At 58.2% G+C, this 27314-nt stretch overlaps 2 protein-coding genes across 5 annotated transcripts; one reads left to right on the top strand and one right to left on the bottom strand.

Annotated features, from left to right (window-relative positions):
• Window positions 1-645: 645 nt before the first annotated feature.
• Window positions 646-1902, bottom strand: LOC122440322 (translation initiation factor IF-2-like). Its single transcript, XM_043466844.1, has 3 exons — window positions 1886-1902; window positions 1281-1839; window positions 646-1065 (listed from the first exon to the last, which is right to left on the bottom strand). The coding sequence occupies exons 1-3, from the start codon at window positions 1900-1902 to the stop codon at window positions 913-915; spliced, it is 729 nt and encodes a 242-aa protein (XP_043322779.1). The 3' UTR covers window positions 646-912.
• Window positions 1603-27303, top strand: FMNL1 (formin like 1). Of its 4 annotated transcripts, XM_043466262.1 has the most exons (28): window positions 1603-2029; window positions 10995-11078; window positions 12616-12729; window positions 13460-13533; window positions 13904-13987; window positions 14318-14455; window positions 14756-14773; window positions 16564-16672; window positions 17360-17436; window positions 17628-17721; window positions 18616-18690; window positions 18998-19108; window positions 20092-20241; window positions 20745-20846; window positions 21016-21268; window positions 21487-21816; window positions 22026-22150; window positions 22800-23002; window positions 23460-23694; window positions 23856-23924; window positions 24718-24798; window positions 24887-25016; window positions 25127-25290; window positions 25542-25643; window positions 25791-25886; window positions 26176-26296; window positions 26467-26565; window positions 26815-26833. In XM_043466262.1, exons 1-27 carry the CDS (start codon window positions 1901-1903, stop codon window positions 26556-26558), a joined length of 3360 nt encoding a protein of 1119 aa, XP_043322197.1. In that variant the 5' UTR covers window positions 1603-1900; the 3' UTR covers window positions 26559-26565; window positions 26815-26833. The 4 variants fall into 4 exon arrangements, with proteins under 4 accessions (XP_043322197.1, XP_043322188.1, XP_043322204.1 ...); XM_043466253.1 differs by lacking the exon at window positions 26467-26565 and having other exon boundaries at window positions 26815-27303; XM_043466269.1 differs by lacking the exons at window positions 14756-14773; window positions 26467-26565 and having other exon boundaries at window positions 26815-27303.
• Window positions 27304-27314: the final 11 nt, after the last annotated feature.

Raw genomic sequence — 27314 nt, 5'->3', positions numbered from 1 at the left:
GTCTGACCTAATGGGTCCCTGATTGGGACATGAAATAAGTGATCACATCTCTCACCCACCAGAGGTGCTTGTGACCTTGGCAGAAGAAAGGTTCAAATCAAGTCAGCCTGGGGGAAGGGGCTGGCTCACTCCACGGCCTTCCTTAAGATTAGATAAAATTTCCCAGCTCCTGCTTGAACTTCAGTGGTTCTGAATCTGAGGAGGAGGGCAGAAGGAAGAGGAAGCTATAGGGGAGGGGACATATATGGCTCCTGCCTGGCCTAGAGAAAAGCCAGGGTTCATTAATGGGTCCTCGGTCCTCAATGCCTTGACAGAGCAAGGAAGGACCAACTGAGAATCCCCACAAATTAGGTAGGGAGCAGGAGGGACCCCTGAAAGAGAAAAGCCTCACATTCAGGCTGGAGATTGTGCCCAGACCTAGGATTCTACCCTCCACCTCCGAACACTCTCTGATCCTCTGGTCCATCCTGAATGAGAGGGCAAGTAGAAGGCCAGGCCAAGGCACTGGAGATTTTTCAGGTGGACAGAAAGGAGGCCTGTTTCTGCTCTTTATTAACTGTAGGTCTTTGGGCAAGTCACACTGAGCCTCAATCTCCCCCTCTAAAATGAGGATATCAATACCTACCTTCCCTGGTCATTGTTAGGATGACGGAGAGAAGACCTCTGGAAGTACTGCTGTAATTGCCAGACTTCAGAGACTCTCATTCGCCAAGGTGAGTGAGAGGCCACTTTAGTTAGATCCCTGGAGGTGACAGCGTCAAGATTTTCCCCCCCTCTCTTCAGTGCCTGCTTCTTTCCCAGCGTGGATGCTGGCCTTAATCCTCTTGTTCCCCAACCCTGCGCTTCTCCTTGAGACCGCCTTGATGGTCTCCAGACTCTGTCAGTCTGCCTTTTTCCATGGGCACCTCCATTCTAAAGGCCCTGAGGATGCTGGCACGGGCGCAGAGTCGGTTCAGAGTGGAACAGGTCGCAGGGGTCTCCACTGGCCTGGATCTGCACCCCCCACCCCTGCTTTGGTGTTCTTATTTGTCCATGGTTCCCTCTGGTCTTCAGCTCGGTCCTGGGCTAAACAGAGGAGAGAAACAAGGGGTGGGGGGCCTGGAAGGGGGTTCCCACCTTCTTCGGCGGGAACCAGAGAGAAGGACGCAGCCCTGGCGCACTAGCTCCGCCGCGTCATGGGTTTCCAAGCCGCCCTCGTAGGTGCTGGCGGTCCTCAACTCCGAGGATTGCCCCCCTCGTCCCCCGGGCTGTGACCCCCTTCACCCAGACCCCGCAGGTACCCCCGGTTCCGAGCTAGCAGGAGCCTGCGGTTCTAGGACCCGGAGGCGCCGCCGAGCGCGCCGCCGCCTCTGCCTCGCTTCTGTCGCTCCCGCTCCGGCAGGTGAAGAGGCGCCCGCCGCCCCCTCTGCGGCAGGTGAAGCGGGTCGGTAGCCCCCTCTCTGCAGCGCGATGGCTGCGGTGGACCCCCGGCCGGCGCCCGGCGCCCGCCCCCTCCCTCCAGCCCGCCCCCCTGGGGCTGGGTGCGTAGCGGCGGCGCCGAAATGCGGTTTGCGCGCACGGGGAGAGACAGCAGAAGTTAGAAGATCGCCGAGGGGGGAGCCCGCGCCGCAGCTTCCTGCCCCCGGCCCAGCCCTCTGGCCCCGGCGGCCTGCAGCCTGACTTCCTCCCCCCACCCGCAGCTCGCCGCCCGGCTCCTCGGACGGGGCCGCCCCGATGGGACGCCGCGCCCCGGTCCCTGCGCGCCGCTGATCCGAGCGCCCGCGTCGCCGAACCCCTGCCACCGCCGAGAGCCGCTGCCCTTCTCGCCCCCCGCCTCCCAGGCCAGGAGCCTTGTCCGCCCTCCCCGGGAAAGCTGGATTTCCGAGGCTGGAGGCGCCTGGCCGACTGGGTGGGGACCACCATGGGCAACGCGGCCGGCAGCGCGGAGCAGCCCGCGAGCCCCGCCGCGCTGGCCCCCAAGCAGCCCGCGGCGCCCAAGCAGCCCATGCCCGCGGCCGGAGAGCTGGAGGAGAGGTTTAACCGGGTCCTGGTGAGTATGACCCGCGGTGCGCGCGGCTCGGGCGTAGGGTAACAGGGGCTCGCGAGGCGTCCCCGCCCCCGGGGGCTCAGGTACCGCTTGGAGATCCCCGGCGGCCCCTCCAGGGGGGGTGGGAGTGACAGTGGTTTCTTTCAGAGTGACTTAGCACTCTCCCCCCAAAACTTTCTTCTGCGATCGCCCAGCCTCCCTCCCCAAGACACCCCGTCCCCCAGAGCTTCTGGGTCTAAAGGTCTAAACAAAAATGTCCTGTGAGGAAGTTGTGAGCTCGACGGTGCTGTGGGGTCCCGGGGGCACCCCCTTTCCCTCTGCACGCAGGCCAGGCTGCCGGGTGCAAGTCTGGAGCATCTGCTTGTGTTTGGGGTCCTGATCTGCTGGTGTCTGAGCTGCTGGGAGCTGGGTTGTCAGGTCAGGCGGAGGTGCTGGCTGTGTTTCTCCCTCCCTCTGTCAGGGAGTGCTTGTCTGTGGGTCCTTCTCTTGGGCCTCCCCTGCACCCACTGGAGGGATTCAGGTTAGGAAGGGCGGGGTCAGGATGGGTTGGTAGCTCTGGCTTGGGGTGGAGCAAAAGTCTGAAAGCCCCCCTCCCACACTGTCACCTGCTCCACGGAATTGGGGGCGCTTGGGGACTAGGCCACCGGGGAGGAAACCACCAGCTCAGACCGAACCTGGAGGCAGTTGGTGGGTGGGGGCTCCAGAGCTAAGTCAGGGTGCCCTAAGACCCGGTGGAAGAAGGAGGGCGATAGGCCCCTCATTCTCACTTCCTTCTGCCTACCTCAGCCCTGTCCCAGGCTCCCTTCTCTAACTAATTGCCTGGTGGCCTGTCTGCTGTCAGCTCCCTCTCCAGACCGTGGGTGACAGGCAAATAAGGCCGTGCATTTCCCCAGAGGCACTTCCAAGTCTGAGCAGGCTGGCACTGCAGGTCTGAGGGTGGGGGCCCGAGGGAGCTGCAGGCAGCAGAGCCATGCAGGCCGGTGGCCGTCCCTTCCACTGCCTTGACATCACTTCCCCTCCTCTGGCCTGCCGTGAGGCCCTACTTGCCAGATCCTCTGCATGGCCCCTCCTAACAGTTCCTGGAAATCTTGGCTGCTGCCCCCTCCCAGGAGAAAGCCTAGGAGGGATTGGAGGAGCTGTGGGGTGGGGGTGGGCTCTGATCTATCCACTTTGCTTGATTTGGAGAGAGGGAGGCGGGGAGAGGGAGGATACCTCACAAGGCTAGGCCCCTAGTACCCTACCTCTCCACCTGCTTCCCTTTCCCCAAACCCATGGCTGCACAAAGCTGAGTGGAGCGGAGCAGAGTTGGAAGGGGGAGAAGGGGCCATCGGGGGAGTCTGAGTTAGTGATGGATCCCTGGACCCCAGCCAGCCTGAATGGGGGGACACCATTCTGTCTTTGCCCTTAAGTGTCTATGGATGGGGGTTTGGGCTTTCGGGGTGAGGCCCAGGCCCCAGTCCGCGCGTTCTCTGTTACCAAGAAGAGATGGGGAGGAGCTGTGTGAATAATTCAGACCCCTGGAAAATCCAAAAGTCAAGGGTAATGCCTGTGTAGGACTTGATTGCCCTGCTTGCATTTTTTTTTTTTTGCCTTTGCTCTGATTGGCTGAGTCTGACACTGAATGCCACTGGGGTGCCTGAGAACCAGGGCGTGGAGAGTGGAGGCCCAGAGAGGGGTCTGAGGGTGTCTTGGTGGAGACAGAGGTGGTGGCTGGGTGGAAATCTAGGGCAGCAGCACCCACTGGGTCTCACCCCTCCCAACCCCCAGGAACCTTAGTGTGTTTACACTTCCCCCTTCTTCCTGGGAGGGATCAGCCTGTCCCATGTCTTGCATGAGCAGAACATACCCAACCCCAGGTCTCTTGGCTAAGAACCTGGCTTCTCTAACTCCTCACCGTGTCCTGGGGTGACAGTCCTTGGCTCCTGCCTGAGGCTGGCTGGGGCTGTGGATTTGGCTAAACCTAGTGTGGCCCAAGGGTAAAGAATCTGCCTGCAATGGGAGAAACTTAGGTTTGATCCCTGGGTTGGGAAGATCCCTGGAGATCTTGGAGAAGGGAATGGCTACCCACTTCAGTATTCTTGCCTGGAGAATCCCTTGGACAGAGGAGCCTGGCAGGGTACAGTCCATGGGGTCGCAAAGAGTCAGACACGACTGAGCCACTAACACACACACACACACACACACACACACACACACACACACACACACACACAGGGCTAGTAACAAGGATTACAGGAGGTGCCTCCATGGCGCCGTAGTAAAAAATCCGCCTGCCAATGCAGGAGACATGGGTTTGACCCCTTGGTCTGGAAGGTGTCCACTGGAGTAGGAAATGGCAACCCAGTCCAGTATTCTTGCCTGGAAGATTCTATGGAACAAGGAGCCTGGTGGGCTACAGTCTATGGGGTTGCAAAGAGTCAGACATGACTGAGCGACTGAGCCCTGCACATCCTCCATCTGAACGCTGCCTCCTTGGCCAGAGCTGAGTCCTGTCCTCAGTGAATATCTAAGAGGAGAACCTCAGACTGCTGAGGGGGTGGGCCTCACACATCCAGGGATCCTCCAGTCTGGATGGGGGAAGCACAGACAGCCTTCTCCTTGGGATCTAGTCACATGTCCCCAGGGAACCTCTTCCTATCACTGAAGCTCAGCCCTTTCCTCCTGGGTGGGGAGTAGGATCCCATACAAAACCACTGCTTGGCTTTTGGCAGTGGGAGCCCTCTTGTGGGTTAGGGGTGCTCCGACCAGACCCACTGCTAGACAGGAGTTGAGGGTGCTTGTTTTCCCTTTCCCCAGGGGCAGCCTCTTTCCCAGGCAAGAATGGGTGGCGGGGGTTCTTTTTCCAGGGAGGCTGTGAGAGAGAGGGGTGCCCCGGCTTAAAATGGGAGTGGGGAGAAAGAGCAGGTTGTGCCAGGGTTTCCGCCTGCTGCCTTAGCAACAGCGGAGGAGCGATGGCTGCCCAGAGACACGGGCCTGCTGCGATAGTGGGAAACCAGCCCGCCAAGCTCTGCGCTCTTGCCTCTCCTACGCCCTGCTGAGCGCTGGGTGTCTTCCAGACCCTTCAGGCCTTCCCCTGCAGGGGTCAGGGTTTGGGACGGCAGGGCACTCTTTCCAAGGCCTGCCGGAAGTGCCAGGTTTGCAGTCTGGCCTAGGGTATCCCTGAATCTTTCTGGGCAGGGAGGAGACTGTAGCCCTGGGGCAAAGGGATCAAGGGAAGGCGCTGTGATGTGCTGGAGGCCAAGTGATGCTGGCATCTGAGAGGAGAGGAATTCACCAGATGGGCCTGGCGCCCTGGGATGCCCTTAGCATGTGCCCAAGGTGGTGTGCACCTGGCCAGGCTGTGTGGGGAGGTCAGGACAGTCTGAAGCAGGGTGTGGCTGCTGGGAGTCCTGCTTTTAGCTGGACCCTTCCCTGTGGGGACTAGGACTGGAGGTGAAGGGCAAACGTGGGTATGTTATTCTGTCGACTGCAACCAAGGCACTGCCTTTTCGATTGGTCCCTCCTCTGGGGTGGGCCAGATGAAGTTTGGTGCATGGAGCTGTGAGGTCACTCCGACCCTGTGTCTCCTGTCTCTGGGGTCTCACATGGAGGATCCCGGTGGGGCTGTGGCTCTGTGGTCAGAGGCTGGGCTGGGCTGGGCAGAGGCCGTGGGATGCCATTCCCAGCAAGCAGGCCTGGCACATGCTGCCCCTGGAGACCCGGGGATGTGGTCGGCGTGATTCACAGTGACATCTGGGACCAGTTGGCCAAGAGCTGGAAGGGGGAAATGGGCAGGAACAGGTGGGGCTGCTCTCGGGCCACCTCTGCATTTTTCCTGGGAACACGGAGCCCTGGGAGGTGGCTTAGGCTTCCCAGCCTCTAAGAAGGGCAGGGGTTACTCATGGGAAAGGCGGAGGAGCTTCCTTGGGCTTTGGGGTCATGAAGCTGAGGATTTGAGCTTCGTCCTGGCCACTTACTACCTCTGTGACCTTGAGCAGGTTACCCACACGCTCTGAGCTTCAGTTTTCCTCATGTGTAAAAAAGATAAGAAAAATGGTTATATGTCAAGGACTCCCCTGGTGGTTCTGTGGTTAAGACTCTGCGCTTCCACTGCAGTGGGCGCGGGGTCAGTCCCTGGCTGGAGAACTAAGATCCCGCATTCCACACAGCGCGACCAAAAAATCAAAAGCGTGTGTGTACTTGCTAGGATCCTCGAAGGGATTAAATAGAATCGAGGGGATTAAATAGATGCTTAGCACGATGCCTGACACAGAGCAAGTACTCGGTAAACACTGTCCGCCGTGAGGACGGAAGGATGTTGGAACCCATTTGCTCCTCTTCATCTTGGGGGCCCCTCGAGGAGGAAGGAGCCCAGACCCTGCCTCCTCCCTCCCCCACCTCCAGCTTCAAGACCAACCACAGGTGCCATCTTTAGTCTTTGACCGCCGCAGGCCAGGCTGCCCTGCCTGCCATCGCAGGCTGCCAGGTCAGCCACAGTGGGGCCTTGACGAAAGCTGCTGGTGGCCGGAAACCACGAGAGGGAGGGCCCACCTCTCCTGGAGGGTGGGGCAGCGGCGATGCTAACGGTAGCTGTGTGCATATGGATTGGGGGTGGGGAGGCCTGCACTTCCCTCTGAGAGAGGGTGTGCTGGGGGGGGGGTTCCCCAGTGAGTAAGAGCTCTGTGTGGGCAACAACAGGAAATGTAGGGTGCTGGGTGGCAGGAAACGGGGCTGGCTGTTCTTGGTTCCTCAGACAGGCCCCTGGGGTCAGGCTGTCTGAGGAAGACCCTTGGGGGCCCGGGACCCACGTTTCTCATTGCTCTGAGCGCTCCTTCTTCGAGGAAACTGAGGCTTCTTAACCAGCTGGCTTCGAGGTCACCTTGGGCAAGCGGCCTAATGGCTCCAGGCCTCAGTTTCCCATTTGTGAAATGGGGATTAGGATAGTATCTATTGGGTTGGCCAAAAAGTTTGTTTGAAGCTTTCCTGTAAGTTGTTATGGAAAACCTGGATGAACTTTTTGTCCAACCCGATACTTTGTAAGCTTGTTGTTGAGATGTAAGTCACATGGCATAGGGTGAATGTTTGGAAGGAATATTCATTATTATCATTTTTTAATCAGAGTATGATTACTTTAGGGAATATTAGTTATTGTTGTCATCACCGTTGTTAGTCTCCTACCAGCCTGAATGGTAAGAGCGGTACCCTGCTTGCCCTTGGTCCTGCCATGGGGACCCTTCAACCCCGATGGGAGAAGCTGTTAGCTTTGTGGGGTTCTCAGCACCTGATCCTAGGGCCAGGTTACCCCACATCCTCCTCTACGCCTTGGATTGCTTATAAGAGCCCTAGAAAATCTATGTACCAGAATTTTGAAAAGTGGATAAAATCGATTGTTTCTGGAGCTGCACTGACAGCCCTGAGACCAAGGTTGAGGCTACATAGAGGTGGGCGGGGGAGATGGATGGGGAAGTGGGGGCTTGCTTCTGGATCCATCAGGCTGTGGAATCCCTGTGGGGCTGGTCTGAGAATTTGGGCTGGTGCCCAAGCTCAAGGGCATCCTGGGGCTTGAAGGGCTAGGCGTCCTAGGGAAAGGGTGGGCAGGTGTGTCGGGATGGAGTCTCAGCTCAAACTGAAAGTGAAACCGGAGGGTGTGGCTGTGTCCAGATGTAGCTGGAGCCCCTTCAGTTTCCAGGGACACCTGCCAAGATGTCAGGGAGGCGGAGTTGGGGATGGCGTCCAAGAGGCTGGTCTTGAGTGTGCAGGGCTGGAGGCCCCCTGACACCCAGAGAGGGGGGCAGGAAGGAGGCCGAGTGATCCCCCACACATTCTAATAGAAGCTTCTCTCAGTCAGGGTCACGGTCACGCCTGGAGAGATGAGTCGCCCTCACAGCAGCGGGGGAGGGGGCTGAAGGCTCAGTTTGGTTTTTTGGCAGAGCTTTGGAGATAGGTCCGCTTTATCCGGCTCTTTTCACAAACTTCTGTCCTCCACACTTCCCTCGCCTTGGGGGCTTCAGTGGACTCCCACGACCCCCCAACCTGCGACATGTCTTTTCATCGTGGTTTGCCCCTGAAGAGTATTGTTACATCAAAACACGGCACCTCACCGGGTGGTCCTGGGAGCCCTGAGTCTGAGGCAGGAGGGAAATGTGCCCATTTTATGGAAAAGGAAAGTGAGGCTGAAGGAGGCAGAGAAGTAGTCAGGCTAGGTGGGTCCCCTGAGTCCAGCTCAGGTCCTCCACGACACAGCCGCCTCCCTCCCCTCCCCTCACAGGAGGTGGGTGTCTCCCCCCACATAGAGACACCTGGACTTCACGATCCTTTCCTACCTCATATGAGCACCATCAGCCAACCTCCTGCTTGTCTCTCAGCTCCCAGCCCCGGGGTGCTGCCTGCTGCCTCCTCACTAAGGACCCCAAGTCTGGTGGTCTGTCGATGTTTCTAGGGTGGCCTCACCCCACTCAGAGCAAGTGGCATCACCTGTTCCCCTCTCCTGCTCCCCAGGGGCCCCGTCTCTTTTGGTGGGCACCTCCAAGGAACAGCTGCTAATTAGCGCTCAGCGCTGTCAGAGCTATTTCTGATTTCCGAGCCTAAATTTAGCCCGTCTGGCAGGCTGGAATGCAGGCCTGGGGGCCTGAGGAGGCCCAGGTGGGGAAGGGGCAAAGGGGTACCTTCCCCTCCACCACCACTGGACGGGTGTGCCGGCCCAGCAGAGGCCTCCCCCTCCCCAGTAATAGCCATGGGGTGGAAGTGGGGGAGTGGACCTGGGCGCTGGTTCCCAGTCAGCTTGGGGCTCAAAGGCAGCCTGGCTCCCCTCGTCCTGGCTTCCTAACCTTGGGCAGGTCATCAACCTGTGCTTGAACCTGTAGTGGACAGGTGACAGTGAGGCCAGTAATGGTAGGGATGGGGGGAGGCGGCCCTCTGTGAGCAGGGCTGGTCAGCCCTCAGGCAAAGCTGGCATCACAATTGTTGGAGTCATTATGAGGATTAGTTGCTGCCTCTAGAAGTGCTGCTGGGGCCACTCTAGGAGCCAACAAGTCCCCAGGGTGGGTGAGGAACCCCAAGACCCCTATCAGAAAGCAGCGATCCCCTCTAAGGCTAAGCTGCTAAGCCCTCCCCCACTCCTCTGCACCCTTCCCCTCCCCCCTCCCCAACTCCTTCCTCTGTGCTGGCCACTAGTCCAGGTTCCCTGACGTTGCCTGCCTTCTCTCTGCTTCCTCCTCCCTGCCCAGTCTTGGCTCCCCCACCCCCTCCACCTCAGCTCTGCCCCACCCTGGGTCTCTGTAGGGTGGAGCGATGGATCAGGAGAGCCCAGGGAGAGAGACAGAGACAGACACAGAGGATGGGCCCAGGGAGGACTTCCGGCCAGTAGGACCCTGGTCTGGGCTCCAGGGCCCCTTTCCTGGGCGGGCAGTCCCTTCCAGAGGGCAGGAGCGGTCCAGGCCCTTGGCGCCAGGTTGGGGGAGGGTGGCAGATGAGACCGGGGGCGGTTTCCTCAATCCAGGCTCACTTTCGCAACGGGGGAGAGGGATGACGTAGCCCCATCCCCAGACTCCCGCTCGGGGAGGAGGCCGGGTGGACAGGCTGTTTCACCTCTCAAGTGGGGCCCTGGCCGGAAAGCTTGGGCAACCAGGGGCCAAGGGCACCCAGCTTCCTGTTGTCTGGGGCTGACCGAAAGCTGTGATTTTGGGGGTGCGATCTGGCCAGAGCCCCAGAATTAGACGCAGCACCCCAGAGAGGAAGCTGGCTGAGTAGCCTCGGGTGTGGGTGTGGCCCCGTCTCTGCTCCAGCTGTGGCGTCCGCTCATGGCCACGTGACCGAGGATGTGTAGTCTGAGCCATCAGCGTGGATGGTGGGGGGGTGGGGGTGGGCTCCTCCATCCCGGGCTGGGTCTCCCCAAGGTTCCCACATCACCACTCAAGACTCTGAGCTCCTTGAGGGCCAGAACTGTTTTTTGGGACCTGACACCTATTAGACCCTCAATAAACCTGGGTTTTACTGAAATGAGGTGAACTGGCGTTATCTCCTGGTTCTATTAGGGAGACACTCACAGTCCGGGGGGTGGGCTTCCCAGGAAGACCCTGGTGCTGGTGGTTCCTGGTGATTCCATAGCCCTAGGTGGGACCCTAAGCTTGTCCTGTGGGGAGAGGCTTGTCAGCCGCCTTGCAGCCTTGTCATCTGTGGCTGGGGGAGGAGGGCCCGGGCAGAGCAGCGCTGACCTTTCTTCGTTCTGGAGGGGAGTCCCAGCCTGGGCCACCAGAGCCACAGACCCAGCGCGCTGCCTGCTCTCCCCGGTTCCTGTGACGGAGTGGCCTTCCCCTGGAATCTCCCTGGGCCCTGCAGTGGTGATCACCTGCTGGGAACTCCCTGCCTGTCTGACTTCATCCCCCTCGGCCTGTCCCCAACTCCTTCTGTCCTGAAGTGATGAGGCGGGAGGGTGCTGGGAAGGGCTGGGGGCTGTTGGGGGCTGTCCTTGCAAGCGGCTTTGTGGTGCTCATGAGACACAGGCGCCCTGAGCTGGTACTAAACACATGTGGTGTCTGTTGGCACATGGGAACAGAGCATGGCGCACGCCTGGCCACACTTGGGCTTCAATGAAGATGGGTCCCTGTTAGCTTCCCACCCAAATGGGAGAAGAGATGATACGTGCTTATCACACATGGGGAAACGAGCCCAGAGGGGCCTGAGATCCCCGGAAGTCAGGCTGAGAACCCACGCTCTTGCCTCCATTGCAGGGGTGACAGACAGAACTCAGGCCTCGGAGTCAGGCAGGCTCAGGTTCAAATCCCAGTGTCACTTTCCAGTTATTGGGCCTTCGGAGAGGTGTTCCACGTCTGGGCCTTGGTGTTCTCCTTGGCTAATTCTGCTTATCTCCAGGGGTGAGATGGGGATAGGGACTGGTCTCTAGGGGGTCCCCTGAAGACACCCAGGCTCCCCTCCCCTGAATGTTGGATCTCCAGACTCAGCCTCTTCACCTGGTTGTCTTCCTCCCCAGAACTGCATGAACTTGCCCCCGGACAAGGTCCAGCTGCTGAGCCAGTATGACAACGAGAAGAAGTGGGAGCTCATATGTGACCAGGTGGGCACAGGCCCTGCCTGTCATCCGGTGCCCTGCCCTCCAGGCTGGGACGGGTAGGGGAGGGGACACTGCCACGCTGCTGCGGGGTCACGACCCTGCCCAGGGGCCAGCATGGTGTCTGGGAGGGTGCTGAGGGCGTGGAATCCCGTTCTCTTGGGCATGGGCCTGATGAGACATGGGCCTGATGAGCTGGACCTGATGAGACATGGGCCTGATGAGCTGGACCTGATGAGACATGAACCAGGCTGGATCTGCCCTCTGAAGAGCTGGGGCAGGGGCTGGCCCAGGGCAGAGGCCAGTGCGGCTGGGCCCACGTCCCCATCCTTCCTGCTGAGCTTCCTGGAGCAGCCTCTGGGCTGGGGAAGAGCAGGTGCAGTCCCGGAGTTGGACATCTTTGTTCCACCCCTTGGGGGGTGGGGAGGAGGGTTAGGAATCCCTGTCCCCCTTTGACCTTGGGTCCAGAGGACCTGCAGTCAATCAAGCCGCTTCCCAAGTCAGCCAGCTCCCAGACGGCAGAGCAGGGACCAGAGCCGCTGGCTCCCCGGGGCTCAGTCAGGTGTCTGGGTTTGCTGCCTTCTTGGCTCATGCTGGCTGCCCGGGCCCTCTGGCTGTGGGGCCGCTGTCCATGGTAGCAGCTAGGACCCCTCTTGTACAGCCGGGGTGGGGTGGGGCCTGGCTGCTGCCGTGATTCAGCAAGGGAGGGAGGCTGGGGGGTGGGGATTTGGGGAGCAGGGAGCCTCCCCTGGGAGCCAGGGCTGGGCCTTCGGCTCCAGCTAATGGACTGGGATGGGAGGAGCTGGCAGGGCAGGAGTCTGGGAGGTGAGGGCGGGGAGCTGCCTCTGGAGGTTTCGGGGCTGGGGTAGGGGTCTTTGTTCCTCAGCATCTCAGGTTGGGCACATAGAGGCCTGGGAGAAGTGAGGGGTTGAGGGTGGTGGCAGGCATATCTGAGGGGTCTGGTTTGGGAAGGGAGGGAGCTCCTTTGGGCAGGGGACTCTGGTGTGGCCTCCACCTCTTGTCTGAGTGGCTCCTAGAGCCCTGGGTGGGGCCGCTGTGTTGAGCACTGGATACTCACACACACAGGTCCCTACAGGATAGCTGGGACAGAGCCCTAGGGGAGGGAACGCCAGCCTGCCAGGTGCTGGCCCCTCCTCAGGCCCCTCCAGATTGTTCTTCTGCCTTGTATTCCCAGCTCTGGGCCGGGGTGAGGCCCAGGGAGGGCAGCAGGCTGCGAGGGTGCCACCTACTGGCCTACCCGGGTCTCCCCCGCCAGGGTAGGGTGTAAGGTAGGACTGACCCCTCCACACTGCACCCAGGCTGTGACCATGAAGGAAAGGGATGGCCTGGCCCAGGACCGGGGATCTCTTAAAGTGGCCCGGTGGATTCTTTGGGTTTGTGCCTTTGATATTCTAGGTGGGGGGTTTTAAGACAGCCTGGGACCTCAGATCAGAGCTGAGAAAGAGGCTTTGGGACAAGGGCTGGCCATTTGCCCTGGGGTGGCCCTGGCTGGTACCCAGTACACCCCACTCCATCTCTGCAGGAGCGGTTTCAAGTCAAGAACCCCCCAGCAGCCTATATCCAGAAGCTGAAGAGTTACCTGGAAACCGGTGGGGCCAGCCGAAAAGTAGCAGCAGACTGGATGCCCAACCTCGGGGTATTTGTCCCCCTCTTCCGCTCTGTCCCTTCCCCTGCACTTTGCAAGCACTGGGGCAGCTGGAGGAACTGTGCATGTGAACTCTTCTGCAGACCTGTGTGGGCACACAGATGAGGGTGTATATACACGGGACTGCAAGTGCCCTGGGTGTGCACTTTTATGGGTTCCTCTGCAGCTCCTGTTTGTGCTCTGATGTGTACACTTGTATGTATTTGTGTAGTGTATACGTACACGTGGGCACACTGTGTGCCCAGGCATGGATGTGTGTGTGTATTATGTGTGCCCTTCTGTGTCCACATATGGATGTATGTGTATCGAGTCCTTAAACAGGGGTGTGTGTGTGTGTGTGTACCCCGTGTGTCTGTATGTGGATTTGTATCTTATGTCTGTGTACCCCCTATACTTGTTAATGGATGTGCACATGTGTGTGGGTACCCAGGGTGTTCATGTTTGAATGTGTGCATATCCTTTGTTTACGTGTATGTGTGTGTGTGCATGTAAGGAGGCATTGGTGTGCCTCTTTTGTGTCTGCACATGGCCCTGTGGCGTACACCCTGTGTGTTTGTGTAGGGGGAGTACGTATGGTCTGAGAATGCTTATTCTGCCAGGCAGTTGTGTGGAGGTGGTGGGGGCGGCTGAGCGTGAAAGGCCAGTTGTGGGGGGCGGCCGGGCCCTGTTGTCTGAGGCCCGGAGCCCCACCCATCAGACTCCCCCTGTTTTTGGCTCCTAGTTTAAGAGGCGAGTTCAGGAGTCCACGCAGGTGCTCCGGGAACTGGAGATCTCTCTGAGGACCAACCACATTGGGTGAGTGAGGGCTTGGATTTCCGTGGGGAGGATGGGGGAGGGAGAGAGCTCTGCCAGCGGGGGGCCCCTGGGGGCCCCTTACTATCCTCCCCATGCCCGCTCCAGGCTGTGCCTGTGGGCCACCCCTCCAGGATGGGGGTCCAGAACAGCTCCCCTGCCTCCTTTCCTGCCCAACTTTGACTGGTCCCTTGAGCCGTGGTTGGGCCGTGGGTCCTGCCCGAGTCCTAGCATCCTCCCGTGGCATCACCGGGTCTTCTGAGGCGGGGGCTGGTTGCTGTCTTCTGGGGGGAGGGCCCTGGGGCCCCTTGCTGTGCCCACTCGGGTCGGCACCCCCTCCTGGCCGACGCTCAGGGAGCCCTGTGTCCTGCAGATGGGTGCAGGAATTCCTGAACGAGGAGAACCGCGGCCTGGACGTGCTGCTCGAGTACCTGGCATTCGCACAGTGCTCCGTGGCGTAAGCTGGCCCTGCCCTCAGGCCACCCCTGAGTCCACACCTTCCTGCCGCTCGCCCACTCCTTGGCCACTTCCAGACAGCGCACCCTGGGCCCAGTCTGCAGCCCTGCAGTGGACCCCGAGCGAGGCCCCTTCCTGAAGGCCCGCTGTGGACGGGGAGGGACGGGGCCTGTGCCGGCCAGCTGGGACCTACTAGGGCCAGTCCTGCATCAAGAACACACGCTGTTGCTCCTCCGGCCCCTAGCCTCTCCTGCAGTCTCCCCCGGTGCCCCGCGCCCCTCTCTTAAGGGCCCTGCTGGGCTGGCCTCCATCCACAGTCTAACCCCCGCAGGTACAATATGGAGGCCACAGACAATGGGGCCCCGGGCTCTGAGAAGAGCAAGCCGCTGGAGCAGTCAGTGGAAGATCTGAGCAAGGGCCCGCCCTCATCCTTGCCGCCCCCAACCAAGAGTCGCCACCTGACCATCAAGTATGTGGGGCCCCCTCGGTTGGGGTGGCAGGGGCAGGGTGAATGGAGATTTCACCCCTGACCGCTGTACTCAGCCTGCACCACCTGGGCCCTGGAGGTGGTGGGAGGGCTGCCTGGCATCGGGGATCAGAGTAAGGGCCTCACACAGGGCTCAGGAGATGGGTGTGTTAAGAAGCCTTTGGGGTGAGCACTTAGAGGCTGGAATTTAAGGGGGGGTGTGGGATAAGGAGGGGGTTTGTGGGTCAGGGGGACCCCTCTTGTACTCGTCTAACCCCCTGTTTTCTCCCACGCGGCCTCCAGGTGCCCCCCTTCTCCCCGGTACGTAGCTGCCTAGGGGCTGGTGCATGCCTGGTCAGCTCCCAGGGTGGTGGTGGGATTGGGTGAGGTGTTCAACTCAGGTGACACCCCTGGATTCAGCTGCTTCGGATATGTCAGCCTACCCTAACTTAAGACATCCAGCTGGGAAGGCAGGAGAGGGGAGATGGCCCTGAACCCTCGTGTGGACCCCGGGTGCCTCCCTTCCGTCTCTGGGACAGGAAACCAACTTCATCTTAAGACCCAAACTCTCACAATATATTTCTTTCTTTCTTCTTCTTTTTAAAATTTTTATTTATTTGGCTGTGGCAGGTCTTCGTTATAGCATGTGGGATCTAGTTCCCTGACCAGGAGTTGAACCCGGGTCCCTTGCATTAGGAACACAGAGTCTCAACCCCTGGACCAGCAAGGAAGTCCACCCCTGCTCCCCATTTTTAAATTTTTTAATAGTTTTTATTTATTTATTTTTGGCTGTGCTGGGTCTTTGTCGCTGCATGGGCTTTTCTCTAGTTGATGAGAGTTGGGGCTATTCTTCATTGCAGTGTGGGCTTCTCACTGCAGGGGCGTCTCTTGTTGCAGAGCACGGACTCTGGGGTGCTTGGGCTCAGTAGTTGTGACTCGTGGGCTCTAGGGCACAGGTTCAGTAGTTGTGGCTTAGTTGCTCCACAGCATGTGGGATCTTCCCAGATCAGAGATCGAACTCGAGTCTCCTTTGTCTCTTGCATTGGCAGGCAGATTCTTTACCACTGAGCCACTGGGGAAGCCCTCCCCAATTTCTTTGTTCATTCATTCAACAAACATTTTTTAGCATTTACTATGTACCAGGCATTTACTATGTACCAGGCATGCTGGTAGGTGCTCAGGTGACAGATGACACTGCCCTTGGGAGTCTTCCATCTAGGAGGGGACAGTGTGTGACAGGCTGTCATGGAGGTATGACTGTGAGCTCTAAGTAGGGAAGTGGCCACTGCCTGGGCCATGAGGAAGGCATCCCAGAAGAGATGACACTGGAACTGTGTCTTGCAGGCTTTACAGGCAGTGGTGGGCATGCGGAAGGGCATTCCAGGCAGAAGGAATAGCATGAGCAAAGACTCAGAGGCATTTGAGCAATGATGGGAATGCGGCAGGCAGAGGGAGGAGTGGTGTCTCCCACTGATGTTGGAGATGGGATAGAATTGTCTTGAGGACCTGATGTGGAACTTTGGTGGTTGTGACAAGGGGGAAAAATCACCTATCTTTTATCAAAGAATCAGTGAGCACACTCATATAGCACTTACTTTGTGCCAGGCACTGTTCTAAACTCATTTCATAGTCCCAACAACCTTATCAGGAAGGTGCTGTTATTAGCATTATTATTTTACAAAAGAGGAAACAGGCCCAAGGAGATTAAGTAATTTACCTTGCAAACCCTGAGCTGCAATTTGACCCAAGGCAGTCTGAATTCGCAAGATGGAAGATAAACCCATGTGGCCATGAGCGCCACCTTGTGGAGATCATCTTCATTGCAGTTTACAAGCTTTGGAGATCTTTGCCTTCTATAGGCTCTCCATATATTAAGTCCCCATGATACAGCAACTCTTTTTAATGCCACCAGGTCACTGTTAGGGGTCTACTTCCCTGACACCCCCCTTAAAATCCCCCCAAAATGCCAAGCGCCAGGCCTAAGGACTGAGGAGGACTTCCTGCCTTCAGCCGGGCTCTTTGGTTGGGTGGGCAGGAAGCCATCTGAGTGGTGGGGGGAACAGGAAGGGTTTGGGATTCTGATCCTTGCTGCCTCCTCCCCACCCACCCAGGTTGACCCCGGCCCACAGCAAGAAGGCCCTGAGGAATTCCCGCATCGTCAGCCAGAAGGATGACGTCCACGTCTGCATCATGTGTCTGCGTGCCATCATGAACTACCAGGTTGGCCAGCGGGCCTGGGGCCTGGGCACTGACTATCCTCCCTGGGGACTGCCTAAACTGCTGGGGTTCTGGGACCAACTGTCCCCCACCCTGTCCCCAGTGGAATCCTGGGGACGGGCTGTTAGCTTGAGTCTTAAGAGGAGAAGCACAGATTTCTGTCCCCTCCTAGCCAGGTCACCTAGAATACCCTGGACATGGCTAGGGGTGTGGACATACCTTACATGGGGGCATAGGCACCCCCATCAAGAAAGGCCAGACATCCACAGGAGAGCAGCCTCTGGGTTATTTTGTTTGGAGGGGTGATTGGTGAACCCAGTCCTTCCTCAGTCAGTGGGCCTCTCAGGACTCACTGTGTCCAAGATGGTTTTTGAACAGACAAAGGTATTTTAAAAAAGGGGCCAGGCTTTGGCTGCCACTGAAGAGGCTATGGTTGGATATAAAGAACTTCCTAGGAATTCCCTGATGGTCCAGTGGTTAGGAATCCATGCTCTTAGTTCTGGGGCCCCAGGTTCCATCCCTGGTCAGGAAACCAAGATCCTACAAACCACCTGGCCAAAAAAAAAACAACTTCCTAAGGCACTTAGATACCTGAATGACATGGTGCTCACCATGCTGGAGGTACGGGACGGGAGGGTGCTGGCAGTCCTGGGGTCTGCCCAGAGGAGCTGACCTCTCCTTTCTTCCTAGTCCGGCTTCAGCCTCGTCATGAACCACCCAGCCTGTGTCAATGAGATTGCTCTGAGTCTCAACAACAAGAACCCCAGGTGAGGTCCGGCCCCTAATCTTTCTCCGTGTCTAGATTCTCCTCCTACTTAACCCCTCACCTACTCAGTCCCCCAGTTCTCAGGACCACTGCCCATCAGCTTCCCTGTCCTCCTCCCTAGCCAGGCCCACGTCCACCTTTGCCATGGGGCCTGCCTGTTCTCCAGGGACCACCTGCCTCTTCTCTCCCCAGAACCAAGGCCCTGGTGTTGGAGCTGCTGGCGGCTGTTTGTCTGGTGCGGGGAGGACACGATATCATCCTTTCTGCCTTTGACAACTTCAAGGAGGTAATGGAGCCCCCACCTTGCTTAGAGCCCTGTTGCTGGTAGGTGTGGCCTCTGCTGGGGGCAGCTAGAGATGCTGGGTAGGTATTTGGGGGGGGTGGTTTCCTCATCTAAAGGGAAGGTACAGGGTCACACAGGGGCACTGTCTGGGGTGACAGGGACAACTACGGGGACTTGCTGAACCTCTGACCTTCAGTTGCCAGATCCAAACTGGCCTTAATCCATACATCTCAGAGTCACTGACTCTGGTTAACAGGCTAGTTAACCAGAAGTAACTGCATGAGAGTATGATGCATAAGGCAGCATACGGTCATGCATTCCTTGAATGGATATTTATCGAGGGCCTGCTATGTGTCAGGCACAGAGTGGGCAGTTGAGTGGGCAGTTGGGATACATTAGTGAACAAAAGGAACAAAGGAGGCAGGGGAAGACAGATCATCAGTGATACAATAAATAAGCAGATTACATGGTGTCAGAGAATGATAAATATTCTGGGGAAAAAAAGCCAGGGAGGCTGTAGAGGGAGGGGGAACTGGGAGGTTGCTGGGTAGTCAGGGAAGACTCATGGAGAAGGTGAGATGTGAGCAAAGCTGGGAGGGGAGTGAGGGATTGGTGTGGTGGCTGTCTTCAGTAAGAGCTCATCAGGCAAATGGAATAGCAAGTGCAAAGGCCCTGAGGTAGGAATGTACTAGGATGCCAGAGTGGCCAGAATGGAGTCAGTGTTGGGGAGGGCCGTGAGAGATCAAGAGGGACGAGAGGTTTTGAGCAGGAGAATGATGTGGCCTGATTTAGATTTAATCTGAGAGGAGCCCATAGAGGCCTAAGGGGGTGGGCAGCTGGAAGACGGCTTAGGTGGTACGTCACTGGGACCTCAGTGACAGCATTCCTCCCACCCAGGTATGTGGAGAGCAGCACCGCTTTGAAAAGCTAATGGAATATTTCCGGAACGAGGACAGCAACATCGACTTCATGGTGAGCTCAGGCCTGGGCTGGGCTACCCTCGGGTGCCAGGAGCAGCTAGGAGCCTGATATCTGGGATCTGGGCTAAGCACCTGCCAAGCATGAGGACGGAGTGGTTGTGGAGGAGGGGTGGATGTCAGCAGGAGGGAGGCTGGGAGAAAGGGATGTGGGGGAAAATATGTATGGGACACAGCCTGATTAGTGGGGTGAGAAACAGAGCAAGGGTGGGGGACTTGGGGATAAACTCGGGGGTGGAAGTCACTGAGAACCCCCCACCAAGAGGATCATAGACCTGCTCACTGCCCCCCCACCCCCGCAGGTGGCCTGCATGCAATTCATCAACATTGTGGTACATTCAGTGGAGAACATGAACTTCCGTGTCTTCCTGCAATATGAGTTCACTCACCTGGGCCTGGACCTGTACTTGGAGGTTAGCCCTGCACCCCCCCACCCCAACCCCAGCCCCAACCCTGGGGACTTAACCACTTGCCTGCTGCAGATTATGCCTCAGTGGTTAGCATCTATAAAATAGGAGAACCACAGAAATAATAAAGACTATAAATGTGTAGAGAGGTACTTGCTGCAAAATAGGCACCCAGACCACAGAGCCGTTGTAAGCTCTAGAACAGGCTCTGGGAGGCCCTGACACAATGGGGAGCACAGAGATTCTGAGCCAAAGCAGGAACTGGCTCTTGCTGTATGCGTCTGGGTCATGGGAGAGTTCTTTGCTCTGGGGAGGGTGGGCAGAGGGGCTTGGTACTTCCTGGTTCGGCCTGAGCAGACAAGCTGTAGCTTTCCTCTGATTTCTTTGTGAGGCTTCCCAAGATGAGCAGGGCCTTTGGAACTGGATTTTTGAAACCCAGAATCAACAAAAAGTGAAAAGCAGGCTAGGGTGATATGTCCATCCCATGGAATATTATTCAGCCACAAAAAAGAACAAAGTACTGATACATGGTACAATAGGGATGGGCCTTGAAAACTTTATGCTATTATGCTCAGTGAAAGAAGCCAGACACAAAAGCCATATATTGTATGATTCCCTAAAATGAAATGTCTGTCATAGGTAAGTCCAGTAGAGATAGAAAGATTGGTGGTTGCCAGGGGCTAGAAGAGGAGAGGATGGGGGAGTGGTTGCTAATGGGGACAGGGTTTCTTTTGGGGGTGATGTTCTGGAATTAGGTAGCGGTGAACGTTTGCACAACCTTGTGAATATACTAAAAATTACTGAATTGTACACTTTAAAAGAGTGAATTTTATGGTATATAAATTATATCTCAAAAAAAAAAAAACCACCCCAACCCAAAAGTGGGCTATATCTCAGGCCCCTTTGTCTTGGCTCTGGTGGTGATGGGGGTGGTATTGGAAAGACCCCTCATACGAGGCCTTACCCTGCACCTTCCGTCCGGGGGACAGAGGCTTCGGCTCACGGAGAGCGACAAGCTGCAGGTGCAGATTCAGGCCTACCTGGACAACATCTTTGACGTGGGCGCACTGCTGGAGGACACTGAGACCAAGAATGCTGTGCTGGAGCACATGGAGGAGCTGCAGGAGCAGGTGGCCCTGGTGAGAGCTGCCCCTGAGCTGGCAGAGAGCAGGCCCGCAGAGAGCAGGCCCGCAGAGCCCCCGGCACTGATATCAGGCACCGGTTCTAGGTGTGCGTGTGGGGGCCCCCTGAGTTTGACCTGAATCCTTTGGGTGTCTCTCTCAATGAATGTTCATTGAGATCCTCCCCTGGGCTGGACCTCTGAGGAAGGCAGGTCCCCTCTCCTCCAGGGGCTCAGACACCAGGCCTGATTTGGGTGGAGCTGGGTGCCCGGGGCCCCCTGCCAGATCAGTCTCCTCTCCATCTACCTCCTTCATCAGTGGTGTTGTGGTTCCCCCTCCTGAGAAAACTTTAGTGCTCTCAGGACTGCCCCTACTTGGGTTCAAGTGCCAGGCTCCCCCAGGGCTAAGCACATCCGGAAGCCTCCCCCAGCCCTCCAGGCAAGCACGCCTGGTGCCACCCCCTCCGTGACCGTGCCAATGCCCGGCTGCGGGTGGGAGCTCACCATTTGCTGGTGCCACAGCTCACAGAGCGGCTTCGGGACGCGGAGAACGAGTCCATGGCCAAGATCGCGGAGCTGGAGAAGCAGCTAAGCCAGGCCCGAAAGGAGTCGGAGACCCTGCGGGTGAGGTTGCGGGGAAGTGGGTTGGGCGGGAACAAGGGGTGGCCCGGGCTCCCAAGAACAGACCATCTGGGGGCTTCTAGGCTTGACACGTCCTCCCACCCCGGCAAGAGAATGGGGGCTCCGTGCCAGGCTTGCCCGTGGTTCTTAACCCCTCCCCCGGGGCTCGCAGGAGCGCTTCAGCGAGTCGACCCCTATGGGCACCTCCAGACGTTCCTCTGAGCCCGAGAAAGTGCCTGCCCCTGCCCCGGCGCGGCCGTCGGCCCTAGAGCTGAAGGTGGAAGAGCTGGAGGAGAAGGGGTTAATCCGTATCCTGAGGGGGCCCGGGGATGCGGTCTCCATCGAGATTCTCCCGGTCGCTGTGGCAACTCCGAGCGGCAGTGATGCCCCGACTCCGGGGGCGCCCACCGGCTCCCCCAGCTCAGGTGTGCAAGAGCTTCAAGCTGGCGGGGGAGGCGGGTAGGAATGGGGGCGGGGTACAGGGGGAGCCTGGGGACGACTCATCCCGGGAGAGGTGGAAGAGGTAGGTTTTGGTTGCGGGCGTGGCTCAGGTGCAGATGGACCGCGAAGGGCCCAGTGCGCCTGCGCAGGGCGGGGAGGCGAAATTGATGCCACCTTCTTCCCGCCCCTTCCCCGGTTCTAGCCTCGGAACTCCCATCTGTAGCAGAGCCGGCTCCTGGAGCGGCACCGCCACCGCCACCTCCACCCCCACCTCCACCCCCACCGCCGCTGCCCCCACAGCTTGGTCTCCCCTCCCAGCAGGAAGCCCCACTCCTGGCGCCCCCTCTGGCCCCGCCCCTCCCAGGCAGCCCCGAGCCCCCGCCCCCGCCGCCGCTGCCAGGCGACCAGCCGCCCCCGCCCCCGCCGCCCCCGCCGCCTCCCGGCGAGGACGGGCAGGTTCCTCCGCCGCCCCCGCCGCCTCCGGGAGGTCCCTCTGATGCTCAAGCAGGGCCTGGCTCAGAGATGGGCCCAGGTGAGTGGATTGCCCAGGGCAGAGGGTCAAGGGAAGGGAGGTTGGTCGGGGGGAGGGGGCGCCTCTGGCTTCATTGCCCTCCAGAACCTTCTGTCGGTGGGCCTCCTGCGGCCTCCAGCTTGCCATGTCTGCCCTCGTTGGGCCCGGGTGGGGCTCCTTCCAGCCATCCCACCACCTACTGCCCCAGTGCCCACTCCCTCTTGTCTCAGGAGTGAAGGCCAAGAAACCCATCCAGACCAAGTTCAGAATGCCACTCTTAAACTGGGTAGCCCTGAAACCCAACCAGATCACAGGCACTGTCTTCACTGAACTCAATGATGAGAAGGTGCTACAGGTGAGTGTGGCTCTGCCTTGCTGCCGGTGTGGGCACTGAAGGAGGAGAGGGCTGCCTGGGTCATGCTGGGCATGGGGGGTGGTCACTTCCTCTACCCATTTTACAGAGGAGGGCATGGAGGCCCAGGAATGGGGGTTAAACCAAACTGGTTTAGTGCTTCTAGTAGAAAGTGTATCCTGATTCCCCTGGAGGCTTTCCCTCCATCCCTGTAGAGGGGCTCAACCTCCCCTAAGCCTGACCCCTCTCTCCTCCTCTCAGGCCCCTCGCTCACCACCTTTCCACAGACACCCAGGGCCTCACTTTCAGTTTTCTAAAAGGGATGTGTACTGTTGCATCCCAGCCGTTGCTCATGCTGTCCCCCTGTCTGAATGTCCTTTTTCTATGTTCAACTCTGGCGAGTTGAGCTCTTCCTTCAGCTGAAATGGCTTGGAGTCTAGGTCCCCTGGGTGGGGTGCTGCTCTTGCTTCATCTGCTTCCCTCATTTCCCCCATCAAGGCCTGTGATCAGGTGGAGTACTGACTGGTTTGTTTCTCTGCTGATGGTTTGGTCAGGGCTGGGTAGATGGCTCTGGCACAGAGCGCAATGTTCAGCCAGGATCGCACCAGACCCCGGCCCCACCCAGTGCCACCTCCTCTCCCTGCATCCCCAGGAGCTGGACATGAGTGACTTCGAGGAGCAGTTCAAGACTAAGTCCCAAGGTCCCAGCGTAGACCTTAGTGCTCTCAAGAGTAAAGCAGCCCAGAAGGCCCCCAGCAAAGCCACACTCATCGAGGCCAACCGGGCCAAGAACCTGGCCATCACCCTGCGCAAGGGCAACCTGGGGGCAGATCGCATCTGCCAGGCAATCGAGACGTGAGTACCTCTGCCCTGGGCTTGTGGGAAGCCCAGCCCTTCTGCTAGGACGAGGTTGTTGGGCAGATCCTAGTAAAAGAGTCCCAGCTATTGGACAGAATCCATCAAGTTCATACCAACGCTGGTCAGAGGGTAGAGGAGGAAACTGTTCCCATTTTCAGGTTAAGAAAACTCAGGTCATACTGTGATTCCATGCCCAGGTGGAGATGTTCCTTTTGTCTTCTTGCTTTCTTGCACTCAGCTCAGGCATTTACAGCTTGGGTATCTGCCACTGATATATGTCTGGGTTTCGGGGCTTCCTAGCTTCCATCTTCCTCTGACTCTTATCTTTTATTCTCTTAAGCTGTTGGTAACAGCAAATATTTGAGTTCATTTATTCAATCAAGTGATGGGGTAGGGGTAGTCCTGCTCTCAAGTACTGGTGGGTGTGGAGTGATGCTGACCCCTCCCCTCACAGGTATGACCTGCAGACCCTTGGCCTGGACTTCCTGGAGCTGCTGACCCGCTTCCTGCCCACAGAGTATGAGCGCAGCCTCATCACCCGTTTCGAGCGGGAGCAGCGACCGATAGAGGAGCTGTCAGAGGAGGACCGCTTCATGCTGCGCTTCAGCCGCATCCCCCGCCTGCCCGAACGCATGAACACGCTCACCTTCCTGGGCAACTTCCCAGATACTGCCCAGATGCTCATGCCGGTGTGCGCGGGCTGGCAGGGTGGTGCGGCCTGGGCTGGGATGGGGGAGGAGGCAGCTGGCAGCCTGGTCTCCAAGAGGGCATCTGAGAGTTCTGGAGCCTCCTACCAGCTTCCCCCTCGCTCCTGCCCCAACTTACCATGCCTTCCCCATCCCGCCCCCAGCAACTGAATGCCATCATTGCAGCCTCAATGTCCATCAAGTCCTCGGACAAACTCCGCCAGATCCTGGAGGTGAGACCCTAGGGCAAGGGTCTAGGAGGCAGAGACCACCCGTGATGGCTTGTGTGTTCTGAGTTGTGTGAGAGGAAGACCCAGGCCCTGCCCTGTGACCCTGGGCTGCACCCACTGTAAGGTTCTCACTTCTCACTTTTGGTGGTGGTGGCGGTCACAGTAGCTTTGTTTGTTGTTTTGTTGTTGGTGGTGTTTACAGTTTTTGGTGGTGCTGTGTCCAGGCTTAGGATGACAATGCTAAGGTGGGGTTGGGGCCACATTCCAACAGCCCATCTCACACCCTGCCTGAGGGTTCATTAGCAGAGCCTTCTATTGTCTGAGAACCAATAGAAATGACTGAGAGGGGCATTGACCCCACAGCCTCAGATGAGGTGTGGGCAGCACAGATTTGAGTAGGAATAGGTGGCTAGGTGGTAAAGAATCTGCCTGCCAATGCAGGAAATGCAAGAGACGTGGGTTTGATTCCAGAGTCAGGAAGATCCCCTGGAGTAGGAAATGGCAACCTGCTCCAATGTTCTTGCCTGGGAAAATTCCAGGGGCAGAGAAGCCTGGGGGGCTATAGTCCATGGGGTTGAAAAGAGTCGGACATGACTGAGTGACCAAGCATAGCACAGCAGATGACCAAACTGCGTGTGCTATGGTGCTAGTTGTGCACATGTGTTAAACACGTGTCTACGTGCGTCACGGACCTGAGGCATCCATGCAGGAGTGTGGTGGCTGCTGAGTGTAGGGCTTGTTCCTGTCCACCTTGTCTTCTTGTGTCATTTATACTTTAGGGGGTTTCCTCTTGCAGATCGTCCTGGCTTTTGGCAACTACATGAACAGCAGCAAGCGTGGAGCAGCCTATGGCTTCCGACTCCAGAGTCTGGATGCGGTAAGGAGCGGGGAAAGGAGGGGGCCCCCTGACCTTCGGGATGGGGGATGGCTGGGGGCGTGTGGCTTACAGCAGGTCCTCATTGCAGCTGTTGGAGATGAAGTCGACGGACCGCAAGCAGACACTGCTGCATTACCTGGTGAAGGTCATTGCTGAAAAGTACCCACAGCTCACAGGTTTCCACAGTGACCTCCACTTTCTGGACAAGGCCGGCTCAGGTATGGGGTGGGGGGCGGATACAGGTTGGGAGAGAGCCAGGGGAGCTCAGAATGTCATGGGACAGGAATGCTGCCTCTCTGATTCTTTGCTTCTCTACTGTCCCACTCAGTGTCCCTGGACAGCGTGCTGGGGGATGTCCGCTCCCTGCAGCGAGGCCTGGAGTTGACCCAGCGGGAGTTTGTGAGGCAGGATGACTGTGTGGTGCTCAAGGAGTTCCTGAGGGTCAACTCACCAGTCATGGATAAGCTGCTGGCAGACAGCAAGACAGCTCAGGTGGACTGGGGCTGGCCCCAGCCAGGGAGGCGGGGAGGCTGGGGTGGGGGCAAAGGACCACCTAGGTAGGGTTGTGTAGCCAAGGCCTGGAGCCCTGTGACCCAGCAAGACTGCCTTAGGGGATGGGGCAGGAGGGAGCAGCCACCTGCCTAGAGGAGAAGAGATGAAGTGGCCAGTGTCTTAGCGGGTACAGAGCAGTAGTCAGGACCCGAGGGGTCTGGGCTGGAGGGGTTGACAGCCTGTGCCCACAGGAAGCCTACGAGTCTGTGGTGGAATACTTCGGAGAGAACCCCAAGACCACATCCCCCTCCATGTTCTTCTCCCTCTTTAGTCGCTTCATCAAAGCCTATAAGGTATGTTTGTTTGATGGGCAGGCTGGGACCCATGCGGGGCATTGCAGCCTCTCCACACGGACAGTGGGAGGGGTGGGAGCTATTTCTGCTGGAAGTGGACTAGGGAAGGGATGACTCCCCTCATGCACACCCACCTTGGATCCTCAGAAAGCCGAGCAGGAGGTGGAACAGTGGAAGAAAGAAGCAGCTGCCCAGGAGGCAGGCACCGACATCGCGGGGAAAGGGGAGCCCCAAGCACCCAAGGTAGGCAACTATTGCTGAACTTGGTACTGGGATCTAGCAAAGCTGATGCTCGTTATCTTCATCCCAGAAGATGAAGATCTTCATCTGGTTCTCCTCCATACCTTCGTTTTTATGGACCGACCCTGCCCAAGGCCAGGATGCCTCTGTAGCCTGTGGTGGGGAATGTTTTCCTTTTCCTCATGCCAGCTGTTCTTATTGTGGGGGACCAGGCAGGTGGTCTAGGGTTTAGTGGCACAGAAGGGCAGGGGATCCTGGAGCTGGAGTTATATACCCTCGCCCTCCCCCCCAGTCCCCTCCCAAGGTCCGGCGGCAACAGATGGACCTCATCTCTGAGCTGAAGCGGAAGCAGCAGAAAGAGCCACTCATCTATGAGAGTGATCGTGATGGGGCCATTGAAGATATCATCACAGGTGGGGGCTTGGCAGGGGCTGTCCTGTCCTCGATCTGTCCTACGCTGTCTTCCATCCACCCCCCAACCCTGGGGGGGGTCGGGATCTGTCTGCCTCACTGCCTCTTTGCTACTTTTTCTGTCTTTTCCCCTTTTTCCTTTCTCTCCTGGCTCCTTCCTTCCAATCCTCAGTGCTCAAGACGGTGCCCTTCACTGCTCGCACTGGCAAGAGGACGTCCAGGCTCCTCTATGAGGCCAGCCTGGGAGAGGAGATCCCCCTCTAGCCCCCAGGTACCCACCAGCCCGGCCTCGGATCCCAGTGGCTGACTCACAGCCCTGCGGGCTCCTGGGGGGTCTGAGTCGTGCTGCCCTCCCCTGGGCCAGGCACGGGGCTGGGGTGTGTTGGACAGAGGTCTGATAAACAAACAGGCTCCCTCCCACTTGCGCACAACCTGGAGGGGTGAGGTCTGTGCCCTGGCGTGGTGTCCCAACTCTGGGCAGACCCCTGGAAAAGTAAATGTCTCTCTTCTCCTCCGCCAGATCTACGGAACCAGCCCTACATCCGCGCGGACACAGGCCGGCGTAGCGCTCGTCGGCGCCCGCCTGGACCCCCGCTGCAGGTCACCTCCGACCTCTCGCTGTAGTCATTATTTCTGCAGATGGACTGCGAGGCCTGGGAGCGGGGAGGGGGGGCGGGGAGGGGCAATCTGGGACTCAAGGAAGGTGGGACTCAGCTCGGCTGGGCCGGGCAGCCTCCTCCACCAAGGTCCCCACCCCTGGGCGCCCCTCGAATGGGCAGGGGCGCCCCTCATCTTGCCACAGGGGGAGGCATCTCTGGCGCCTCCCCCCAAATGCTGCTTGCAGCATCCCTCTTCCCTCAACAGCCATACTTAGCCTCAGCGGGAGCCCGGCCTGTAACTTATGTAAAGGGTAACCTCGCGCCCCTTCCACTCCCCCCACCCCGACCCAGCTCCGAGGACTCCCCATGGACCTTATTTTTATACAAGATTAATAAAGACGTTTGCAAAAGATCCGCGTCC

This window comes from Cervus canadensis, chromosome 1 (assembly GCF_019320065.1).
Source record: "Cervus canadensis isolate Bull #8, Minnesota chromosome 1, ASM1932006v1, whole genome shotgun sequence".
NCBI lineage: Eukaryota > Metazoa > Chordata > Mammalia > Artiodactyla > Cervidae > Cervus > Cervus canadensis.
This window is presented reverse-complemented; position numbering and strand designations above follow the sequence as displayed.

Bases quoted from the DNA above. Each gene is read 5' to 3' on its own strand.
- FMNL1 (XM_043466253.1), top strand. From the start codon at position 1,901: ATGGGCAACGCGGCCGGCAGCGCGGAGCAGCCCGCGAGCCCCGCCGCG. The intron at 13,534-13,903 runs GTGAGTGAGGGC...TGTGTCCTGCAG, and splicing joins CTGAGGACCAACCACATTGG to ATGGGTGCAGGAATTCCTGA. The intron at 17,722-18,615 runs GTAATGGAGCCC...CCTCCCACCCAG, and splicing joins CCTTTGACAACTTCAAGGAG to GTATGTGGAGAGCAGCACCG.
- LOC122440322 (XM_043466844.1), bottom strand. The intron at 1,066-1,280 runs GTACCTGCGGGG...TCCTCTGTTTAG, and splicing joins CTGCTAGCTCGGAACCGGGG to CCCAGGACCGAGCTGAAGAC.